The 12,182-nt window shown below is 43.2% G+C and overlaps 1 protein-coding gene across 5 annotated transcripts in view; it reads right to left on the bottom strand.

Moving 5' to 3' along the window:
* Positions 1-8,356: 8,356 nt before the first annotated feature.
* The window catches only part of LOC110491852 (protein kinase C, zeta), a 142,092-nt gene continuing 138,266 nt past the window's right edge, over positions 8,357-12,182 (bottom strand). For all 5 annotated transcript variants that reach the window (XM_036946742.1, XM_036946747.1, XM_036946745.1 and 2 more), the window contains one exon: positions 8,357-10,620. In XM_036946742.1, the coding sequence (XP_036802637.1) occupies positions 10,533-10,620 (88 nt within the window). In that variant the 3' untranslated portion in view covers positions 8,357-10,532. The remainder of the gene's footprint in view (positions 10,621-12,182) is intronic.

Below are 12,182 nucleotides of genomic sequence, written 5' to 3' on the forward strand. Positions count from 1 at the left end.
TGTGTGGGGTTGCTTCTCAGCCAAGTGGGCTCACCATTTTGCCTAAGAACACAGCCATGAATAAAGAATGGTACCAACACATCCTCTGAGAGCAACTTCTCCCAACCATCCAGGAACAGTTTGGTGACAAACAATGCCTTTTCCAGCATGATGGAACACCTTGCCATAAGGCAAAAGTGATAACGAAGTGGCCCGGGGAACAAAACATCGATATTTTGGGTCCATGGCCAGGAAACTCCCCAGACCTTAATCCCATTGAGAACTTGTGGTCAATCCTCAAGAGGCGGGTGGACAAACAAAAACCCACAAATTCTGACAAACTCCAAGCATTGATTGTGCAAGAATGGGCTGCCATCAGTCAGGATGTGTCCCAGAAGTTAATTGACAGCATGCCAGGGTGGATTGCAGAGGTCTTGAAAAAGAAGGGTCAACACTGCAAATATTGACTCTTTGCATCAACTTCATGTAATTGTCAATAAAAGCCTTTGACACTTATGAAATACTTCAGTATTCCATAGTAACATCTGACAAAAATATCTAAAGACAGTGAAGCAGCACACTTTGGAAATTAATATTTGTGTCATTCTCAAAACTTTTGGCCACGACTGTAGATGGGTTATTTTTGTTTTAATACATTTTGAATTCAGCCTGTAACAACAAAATGTTGAATAAGTCAAGAGGTATGAATACTTTCTCAAGGCACTGTACATATTTCATTATTTGTAAGTTTTTGTGTGTTTTCTAATCAGCTGTTTTGATAACATTGAGTTTAATTGCATATTTCTGCTGGTTAGGTCAACTATTTTTGGCAGGGCTAGCTAACCAGCGAGCTAGCTAATTGTTTGAATGATGCATCAGGACACAGAACCAGCATTTTTGTTTAAACTGGCTGCTAGTTCCTGGTCTTTTGAAAACATCAATTGAGGAGTCACCTGAAGCTTGAGAGGAATGGGAGAAGCAGTAAAGTGTGTGGTTGCCCAGAGCTGCTGAGGTATCACCAAAGTGGGTGCTACAAGTCCAGTAGCTACACGACTGGTTCCCAGAGGAGCCCTCGTCACTAGACTCTTCATCAACCATCTCCCTGACCACCTTCCTCTGATCAAGCTCTGAACTGTCCCTCTCCATCTTTGTAGGATGCACCCAAAGACTTGGCCTCTGTTGGTTGACCTAACTATAGTTAGGCTACTCAATGTGTTGCTTGTTTGTTATTTGCTTTTGAAGCGCTTTGAGATTCTTATGAAAACGCTATAGAAATAATGATTATGTATTTAGTGAGTTGCTTGCTGTTTCTGCATTATAATGCATTTACATGACACTTTACCATTCTATGGCAGCCATTTTACCTCCCCATTAACATTACATGGGGAATATTTAAACAATGCTTTGTAACTGAATGTCTAAAATTAGAACAAAATTCAACATTCTAACTCTAAAGCTGCATTACCTCCAGTGTATCAGAGTTCACTCTGGGTCGTTCGTAAATTGAGTGTTGTCAGATTGTCTGTTCATAAGTTCGGAGCATTCAGAATGGACACTGGCGGAGGAGTAGGGTTGATCAGAGCCTTCTGACCTCAACAGCAGTCAAGCGCCCACGCTAACTGGCTAAAGGTGGCTAGCTTCCTAGCTACTTGCGGACACATGAGAGAACACCTCATTCTGACCATTTTACTTGCCCTAGCAGAGCTGGTTAGGCTGTTTTCACATTATCTAGAGTTTAAGGACTAACTGTGCTGCTGGTAACAATTTTACCCCCCCCCCCTTTTTTTCCCCCCGTTTACTGACACCGGTTATATTCAATGGTTGTTGCGCGTTCGTAAATTCATCAGTTATTCTGCACTCTGGCACACTCAGACGAGAGTGCTCTGAAATCGGCGTAGAAAGCCAGAGTGAATTTACGAACACACCCAAAATATATGGCTCTGGTTAACATAATTTGAATGAACAGTCGTCATTACCAGGGAAATTATTGCATCACAATACCAGGCAGTCATTGCGAGTGTATCCATGAGTTTATCAGACCAAATTGCCAGGGTTAGAGTTTCCAAGCCCGTTCTAATCATTATATATATATTTTTTGTATTTTTCACCCCTTTTTTCTCCCCAATTTCGTGGTATCCAATAGTTACAGTCTTATCTCATCGCTGCAACCCCCGTATGGACTCGGGAGAGGTGAAGGTCGAGAGCCATGTGTCCTCCGAAACACAACCCAACCAAGCCGCACTTCTTGACACAATGCCCAATGCCCATCCAGCCCGGAAGCTGGAGCCACAGGAGTCGCTAGTGTGCGATGCGACAAGGATATCCCTGCCAGCCAAACCCGAACGACGCTGGGCCAATTGTGCGCCGCGACAGAGCCTGGACTCGAACCCAGAATCTCTGGTGGCACAGCTAGCACTGCGATGCAGGGCCTTGCGCCACTCGGGAGGCCTATTCATATTTCTATGTGTGCTGCTGCTGCAGGGAGGGGGGTGTTGCTTAGGCAACCGAATACTTTTTTTGCTACACCTTGCTTGTTTCAGCAAGGAGCAACACAGTTTCATTACGTTGTTAAGAGTCCATGTTACCGCAGAAACGGACTCAACCACATGAATGCCCGGCCGTCCTGTCTTCGTTCCACACACGGTAATTGTGCCAGCCCTAATGATTAACATTATAGGTTTAATCATGATTTGAGTCTATAAAAAGTGTTTGTTTACAAACATTGGAGTAAAACAAGCTTATATTTTAGGTGCTGAAGGGGTATGACAGTTGAACTAAGCCCATGAGGCATTTACAAGTTATATTATTTAAGAATCAATGGGTATACAGTGCATTCATTAAGTATTCAGACCCCTTAACTTTTTCCACATTACAGCCTTATTCTAAAATTGTCACACCCTGACCATAGTTTGCTTTGTATGTTTCTATGTTTTGGTTGGTCAGGGTGTGAGCTGGGTGGGCATTCTGTTACTTGTCTAGTTCTATGGTTCTCAATCAGAGGCAGGTGTTCGTCATTGTCTCTGATTGGGAACCATATTTAGGTAGCCTGTTTGGTGTTGGGTTTTGTGGGTGATTGTCCTTATGTCCTTTTTCTGTCGTGTGTATGTGCACCAGTATTAGGCTGTTTCGGTTTTCGTTACGTTTATTTTGTAGTTTTTGTATTGGATTCGTGTTGCTTCAGTTTCATTAAACATGGATCGCAATAGCCACGCCGCATTTTGGTCTGACTCTCTTTTCCATACAGAAAACCGTGACAGAATCACCCACCACAACAGGACCAAGCAGCGTGGTAACGGGCAACAGCAACAGCGGCGCAAAGAGGAATGGACATGGGACGATGTATTGGACGGCAAGGGTTGCTACACCTGGGAGGAGATCCTGGCGGGAAAGGATCGCCTTCCATGGGAACAGGTGGAGGCAGCTAGGAGAGCAGAGGCAGCCGGAGAGAGGAGCCGGCGATATGAGGGAACACGACTGGCAAGGATGCCCGAGAGGCAGCCCCCCGCACCAGGCTGTCTCTCCGGCGCATCCTTACAGGTGCTCCCGCCTGCCCAGCGCCGCCTGAGCCACCCGTCTGCCCAGCGCCGCCCGTCTGCCCAGCGCCGCCAGTGCCGCCCGTCTGCCCAGCGCCGCCAGTGCCGCCCGTCTGCCCAGCGCCGCCCGTCTGCCCAGCGCCGCCAGTGCCGCCCGTCTGCCCAGCGCCGCCAGTGCCGCCCGTCTGCCCAGCGCCGCCAGTGCCGCCCGTCTGCCCAACGCCGCCAGTGCCGCCAGTCTGCCCAGCGCCGCCAGTGCCGCCCGTCTGCCCAGCGCCGCCAGTGCCGCCCGTCTGCCAGGAGCCGCCAGTGCCGCCCGTCTGCCAGGAGCCGCCAGTGCCGCCCGTCTGCCAGGGGCCGCCAGTGCCGCCCGTCTGCCAGGGGCCGCCAGTGCCGCCCGTCTGCCAGGGGCCGCCAGTGCCGCCCGTCTGCCAGGGGCCGCCAGTGCCGCCAGTCAGCCAGGGGCCGCCAGTGCCGCCAGACTCTTCCAGATCTGCCAGTCAACCAGACTCTTCCAGATCTGCCAGTCAGCCAGGAGCAGCCGCCCCTCTGTCCCGAGCAGCTGCCCCTCTGTCCAGAGCTTCCGCCCCTCTGTCCCGAGCTGCCGCCCCTGTCCCGAGCTGCCGCCCCTCTGTCCATTGAAAAGAGTTGCCATGGTGAGGAGGCCACGGAAGCGGACAAGGTGGGGGACTAGGACTACGGTGAAGTGGGGGCCACGTCCAGCACCAGAGCCGCCACCGCGGACAGATGCCCACCCAGACCCTCCCCTATAGGTTCAGGTTTTGCGGCCGGAGTCCGCACCTTGGGGGGGGGGGGGGGTGTTCTATGTTTGGCCTGATATGGTTCTCAATCAGAGGCAGGTGTTCGTCATTGTCTCTGATTGGGAACCATATTTAGGTAGCCTGTTTGGTGTTGGGTTTTGTGGGTGATTGTCCTTAGTGTCCTTATGTCCTTTTTCTGTCATGTGTATGTGCACCAGTATTAGGCTGTTTCGGTTTTCGTTACTTTTATTGTTTTGTAGTTTTTTTATTGGATTCGTGTTGCTTCAGTTTCATTAAACATGGATCGCAATAGCCACGCCGCATTTTGGTCTGACTCTCTTTTCCATACAGAAAACCGTGACAAAAATGGATTAAATATTTGTTTTTCTTCTAATCAATCTACACACAATACCCCATAATGACGAAGCAAAACAGATGTTTGTCCAAAAATTAATGTAAGTACTAAGGATTCTAGCTTTAACCATTTTTTTCCTATGGGATAGAACATTAACACACAAGGAAACCGCATGGCAATAATTATGAATGAGTAATGAATGTGCTTTTCAAAAATGTAGATTCTTTAAAACTAGCGACCAGAGATCTAACAACTAGGGTTTTCCGATTTTTGCAGGGTTTCTTCCAAAGAAACTGCAGAGACAAATATTGAGCGTGGAAAGATTTCCTCCTGTTACTGCAAAAAAAACAAAAAAAAAACGTGATCAGTTCACGGGAAACCATTTTGTTTTTAATAATTACAGATATTTACAGAGATGAGTTAAAGCAGAATTAAGCACATCCAACCAGCAAACATGTTAGAACACAAATCATGGACTAAGTTTTTTTTCTTCTTTACAGATACTCTGAGTGAATCTCAATTGTATTGGGAGGAACTTCCGATCTTCTGCTCCAATGCATTTTTAGAAGGAGAGGAGGCGAGGAATCAAGGAAATACAATTGAAATGAACCCTTTTTTTGGTGTTAATGGTCGTTGCTGTAGCGTTAGGAACATTTTCAAGAAGTACCGGTTCAGTTCATCCGTTGGTCCCCCAAGAGACAATGTCAAGTGAATGTATTCCTGTGAGTTCAACATAAAACACAGTTCATAAATAAAACAAAAAATGGTGACACTGATGTGCTGTCGAAAGTGAGATGGCTTTGAAAAAGTTTAACCTCCCCTTACATGGATGAAGAGAATCTTGGTCCTTGAAAAGTGTGTGTGTGTGTGTGCTTTCGAGTTTGCAACTAATCAGTGAATATGCCACAGCTTCATTATCTCTCTCTGTTTCCCTCCATCCTTCTTTCCACCCACATATTGGCCTGCCAGCTAATTGAAGCCCTTTAACTTGGGATTATCTAATTAATCTTATTACTCCGTTATCAAATTAATGCGGGTCAGATTTCATCAAATAATTCCCATCCAAAAAAGCCTTTTTCATTTCTCTAGGAAACACAAACGTTCTAATCTCAAAGCTCATTTTCGCTGGGGACTTAAGAGGCAAATTGTTATTTCGGTTAAAAGGCGAGAGTCTTATCTTTGCACTGAATGTGTTGAATTATTAATTGATGGCAATGCATTGTGGACTTCATTAGATCTCTCAACTTAAGATGGTACTGGTTCCTTATTTGATATGGGAAGTAAGTTATCTCTTCTTTATGCACTTCAAGGGTCTAGTATGGATGATAGACTTTCCTGATACATTTCTTCCCTTAAGGATGTACATATGTACACACAACATGATCTGTATCTCTCTCTGTGTGTGTGTGTGTGTGTGTGTGTGTGTGTGTGTGTGTGTGTGTGTGTGTGTGTGTGTGCACGCGCGCAGGAAACATTCCTAAAACCCTCAATAGAGACAGTAGAGCTCTGCCTATTCACTAACCCCAGGTCAGTTGTAGTGCAGGTCAGCATGTACACTTTGACAATGCCTTCCCCCACCACCATGTCCAGTCCTGAACTGAACCATTAGAATCAGTGTAGCCTTCTGCTGGTGCAAAGTCCAAATCACCAGCCTGCCAGTTACAGACATCCAACACGGTTTGTCACATTGTGCACTAGTATATGCAGACAATAACTTAAAAGATCCGATCATTCAGGCGTGATGTAGCTCTATACTGTATTTCCAACCTGGTCTCAGAGCATTTCGTGTTATTCTGTATGTAAATCCAAGACACTCCATTTAGTATAAAATGTTACATTTGGTTATATAAGACAGATGGTTACTTAAGGCTATACCGAAATGTGGTTGGTCGGGGTGGAAGTGTAACGCGAACGACTAGCAACCCAAAGGTTGTGAGTTTGAATCTCATAACGGAAAACTTTAGCAACTATTCAACTGATTACTATTTTTTAGCTACTTTGCAACAACTTAGCATGTTAGCGAACCCTTCCCCTAACACTTTAACCTTAACCCCTAGCCTAGCTAACTAACTAATGCCACCTACCTAGAAATCGTAACATATTGTACATTTTGCAAATTGGCAACGAATAGAAATGGGTGATGGACAGCCACAAATTAATACATACAGTTGATGTCAGAAGTTTACATACACCTTAGCCAAATACATTTAAACTCCTGACATTTAATCCTAGTAGAGAATTACCTGTATTAATAAGTCAGTTAGGATCACCACTTTATTTTAAGAATGTGAAATGTCAGAATAATAGTAGAGAATGATTTATTTCAGCTTTTATTTCTTTCATCACATTCCCAGTGGGTCAGACGTTTACATACACTCAATTAGTATTTGGTAGCATTGCCTTTAAATTATTTAACTTGGGTCAAACGTTTCGGGAAGCCTTCCGCAAGCTTCCCACAATAAATTGGGTGAATTTTGGCCCATTCCTCCTGACAGAGCTGGTTTAACTATGGTTTGTAGGCCTCCTTGCTCGCACACGCCTTTTCAGTTCTACCCACACATTTTCTATAGGATTGAGGTCAGGGCTTTGTAATGGCCACTCCAATACCTTGACTTTGTTGTCCTTAAGCCATTTTGCCACAACTTTGGAAGTATGCTTGGGGTCATTGTCCATTTGGAAGACCCATTTGCGGCCATGCTTGAACTTCCTGACTGATGTCTTGAGATGTTGCTTCAATATATCCATACACATCATTTTCTTTTCTCATGATGCCATCTATTTTGTGAAGTGCACCAGTCCCTCCTGCAGCAAAGCACCCCCACAACATGATGCTGTCACCCCCGTGCTTCACGGTTGGGATGGTGTTCTTCAGCTTGCAAGCCTCCCTCTTTTTCCTCCAAACATGACAATGGTCATTATGGCCAAACAGTTCTATTTTTGTTTCATCAGACCAGAGGACATTTCTCCAAAAAGTACAATCTTTGTCCCCATGTTTGTCCCCAATTGAAAACCATAGTCTGGCTTTTTTATGTTGGTTTTGGAGCAGTGGCTTCTTCCTTGCTGAGCGGCCTTTCAGGTTATGTCGATATAGGACTAATCTTACTGTGGATATATATACTTTTGTACCTGTTTCCTCCAGCATCTTCACAAGGTCCTTTGCTGTTGTTCTGGGATTGATATGCACTTTTTGCACCAAAGTACGTTCATCTCTAGGAGACAGAACGTGTCTCCTTCCTGAGCAGTATGACGTCTGCTTGGTCCCATGGTGTTTATACTTGCTTACTATTGTTTGTACAGATCAAAATGGTACCTTCAGGCGTTTGGAAATTGCTCCCAAGGATTAACCAGACTTGTGGAGGTCTACAATGTTTTTTCTGAGGTCTTGGCTGATTTCTTTTGATTTTCCCATGATGTCAAGCAAAGAGGCACTGAGTTTGAAGGTAGGCCTTGAAATATATCCACAGGTACATCTCCAATTGACTCAAATTATGTCAATTAGCCTATCAGAAGCTTCTAAAGCCATTACATACTTTTCTGGAATTTTCCAAGCTGTTTAAAGGCACAGTCAACTTAGTGTATGTACATTTCTGACCCATGGGAATTGTGATTAAGTGAAATAATCTGTCTGTAAACAATTGTTGGAAAAATTACTTGTGTCATGCACAAAGTAGATGTCCTAACCGACTTGCCAAAACTATAGTTTGTTAACAATAAATAATTTTGTGGAGTGGTTGAAAAACGTGTTTTAATGACTCTAACCTAAGTGTACGTAAACTTCCGACTTCAACTGTACCATACAAAATGTAACATATACTAAATGGATTCTCAGATTTACATACAAAATGCTCTGAGACCAGGTTGGTATTTCAACAGAATGGTAAGAGTAACCATGTTTTCATCAGAACCATGGCTGGCTACTGTGCTCCATAACGTTCATTCCTTTTTAAAGATTTAACCATTTGGATTACCTAAGACATTGGGCCTCATTTATAAAATCAGTTGCTATACTAAATTTAAGCATTCAATCAATTCTCAGTGTTAGTATGCACAATTTAAAGAGCGACTGCCTTTAAAAAGCAACGAATCCCTTTGAAAATGGCCTATGTGGCACCGATATGAGTCAGAAACAGTTATTCTAGTGTCAAAATTGACTCATGTAAATAGGATAATTTTGGTCATGAAGTCAGTCTTGTCTAAAACGGAGTTTGGAACATCCGTGCGTCACAACATGTAAATGAAGGTAAGGTTTTGATTTGACAATGTCGATTTTCCCACTAACATGGGGTGAACAGCTGCGGTGATTTATCTCTATCCAATAGCATAAGCAATGTGACAGATCTGCCCAGCAGCCCGACTTTGTTAATTTAAGACAACATGTCGCACATTTGTTTTACTTCAGAAATACTGCCCCAAATGTAAAATGGATGTAAAGTTGCACTAAAACATCCTCTTCACAAACATCAACATTAATTACAGATTTCTTTAGTTATCTTAGATTAAATCTGGGGATTTTGAGGAAGGGAACTAGGCTACAGTGTCTCATGGGGATAAACATTCCCCAAACGCAGAATCGGTCAGGAAACATACCGCCAAGACTGAATTCTCGTTTTTCTAATGAGCAACAGAAAAACACACGTGCCAAACAGCGTGTTCAGTGGTTCTTTAAAAATATTTCCCCATTAAACAACTTTCACTCAGCATCTATGGTGATCAACTCCATTTTTATATGCTGTGAATGGTAAAGGACTATGGCAACATACTTCTCAAGTTGAAGTATAGAGACTTACAGTTGCCCATACTTCAGTGCTGAGGACCATGCACTATCCTTCAAAATTCTGTTGACCGACAGATGATAGTTTGCCTCTTTGTGCTATCAGGGTATTGGATGATCTACAAAAATGCTTCCTACTGCATATTTTCTTGTCAAGCTCAAGGTTGTTAAAGATTTAACTCTTAAAACATTGGCATAATTTACATTTACGTGTATGCGCAATTTACAATAAAATCTGTGCACAAAAACCCTTTAGAAATGAGGCCCTTGGTCTGTATGCGCAATGTGTTCCACTGGCTTTCTTCACCAACTGACCAACCCACCAGGCAGCTGAAAGGAATTGGAACAATCGATAAGTGCAATCAGAAACATGGTGTAGATTGGATCTTTGAGGCACTTCTTAAATAAAAATAAACTTTTGTCTCAGTTTTTTTTTCTGTTAATGAAAATCAATGCTGAGGAAAACGAACAAAAAGAAAGTTCATGGTCATGAATAAAACGTGCCACTTTGCATCAATAGAAAGGCATCATCAATTTGGAGTTGCTACCTACATTATAATACACATTAACTTGTATCATCATTTTTTCCTTCGTCATTGTACATTCTTATTTTGCTCGAGGCAGCGGAGCCTCCTACAAGTAAAAAAACACAAAAAAAATGAATGAACAAAACAAAGTGCACAACTTCAAGTTCTAGTCGTAGAACTGTCATATTCCATCCAGGGATGCGAGGGGCGGGACTGTCAAATCTGTTTTACGATGGCAGGCACAGAATGAAGTCGCTTTCTGTTTTTGAAATGACATAGCCAGCCGTGCTGCTGACACAGAGATGGAGTTGTTGGGGAAACAAACAAAAAACGTGAAGACAATCAACAACCAGGTTTTGGGAATGTTCCTGTGTCCTTTTTTTTATGTTGACCACCTCCAAAGAGTTTTTCCCAGGTGACAAAATAATGCAATGCATTATGGGGGATCCACAAAGAAAAAAAAGTATCATTTTCGCACTCATGTCCTCAAACCTCGTGCAAAGCCGGGAGTTTCTTGTCCTCCCTCCATCCCAGAGGGAGTTGTTCATAGATTTGGCTGAGAGGGGGGCTGGACAGACACAGGTGGGAGAAGAGGTCTCTTCTCCCTCATACAGACTCCTCTGCAGATAGCAGCAGAGGGTTGATGTATTCAAATCCCTCAAACTCGGACTGGTCTATTCTCTTGATGACGTCCCTGGGAGAGGAGAGGGAGAAAAGAGGAGTGAGAGATTGGGGAAAAAGGTCATTTAACCCAGAACAAATAAAATTGCTACAATGTGCTACTTTAGCCTGATTGGCAGCTTTAGACTTATTTTCTAGACATTTGTACAAGATAGTTATATGTAGGGAGGCGATGTGGCATATGTTCACGAGAGGGTAGCAGCTTACGGCTCCAAACATTGCCGGTTCGCTTCCCATGTCAGACACTCATCTTCAAATATAGCAGTGTGACTCTGGCTACTTTGTCTACTCACAAATTGTGTATCTGTTGGTTTCCTGTGTTTCATGGTTTTCGTGGCTATATGTGTTGCTTTTACCCTATCAGTCCCGAGACCCCAGCAAAAATCCGCTTTTCATTTATCTGACTTTCATTTATCTGCATGCCCAGCCCTTATATTTAGCCTCACTATGATGTGTTTTGCCATCTTCTTTTCAGGACAACCAGGGTTACAAGTAAAAATCAAAACGATTTGATATAAACAGTTGCATTCATGAGTTTTATTGATAAATGTCAAAGAAAAAAAGATCCGCCAAAGCAAAAACCTGCTAGAAATGTATTTATATGAATGCTGTAAGTACAGAAATGACTTGTTCAGTGGGAAATGAATATCCAACTAGTCAGTGGCAACTGTGTGGAGTTTGTGACAGCAACTATATGTGAACTTATTACAATATTATAGACACTATATTCTGGGATTTCCTATGATCTATGTAGAAGAACCCCATACCTTCTAATGAGCCTTGTGTAACATATGTGACAACCATATGTTACATTTGCGTGTTTGTGAGAGTCTCAGATCTGCATATACAGTGCCTTGCGAAAGTATTCGGCCCCCTTGAACTTTGCGACCTTTTGCCACATTTCAGGCTTCAAACATAAAGATATAAAACTGTATTTTTTTGTGAAGAATCAACAACAAGTGGGACACAATCATGAAGTGGAAAGACATTTATTGGATAATTCAAACTTTTTTAACAAATCAAAAACTGAAAAATTGTGCGTGCAAAATTATTCAGCCCCCTTAAGTTAATACTTTGTAGCGCCACCTTTTGCTGCGATTACAGCTGTAAGTCGCTTGGGGTATGTCTCTATCAGTTTTGCACATCGAGAGACTGAAATTTTTCCCCATTCCTCCTTGCAAAACAGCTCGAGCTCAGTGAGGTTGGATGGAGAGCATTTGTGAACAGCAGTTTTCAGTTCTTTCCACAGATTCTCGATTGGATTCAGGTCTGGACTTTGACTTGGCCATTCTAAACACCTGGATATGTTTATTTTTGAACCATTCCATTGTAGATTTTGCTTTATGTTTTGGATCATTGTCTTGTTGGAAGACAAATCTCCGTCCCAGTCTCAGGTCTTTTGCAGACTCCATCAGGTTTTCTTCCAGAATGGTCCTGTATTTGGCTCCATCCATTTTCCCATCAATTTTAACCATCTTCCCTGTCCCTGCTGAAGAAAAGCAGGCCCAAACCATGATGCTGCCACCACCATGTTTGACAGTGGGGATGGTGTGTTCAGCTGTGTTGCTTTTACGC

Source organism: Oncorhynchus mykiss, chromosome 16 (assembly GCF_013265735.2).
Source record: "Oncorhynchus mykiss isolate Arlee chromosome 16, USDA_OmykA_1.1, whole genome shotgun sequence".
Lineage (NCBI taxonomy): Eukaryota > Metazoa > Chordata > Actinopteri > Salmoniformes > Salmonidae > Oncorhynchus > Oncorhynchus mykiss.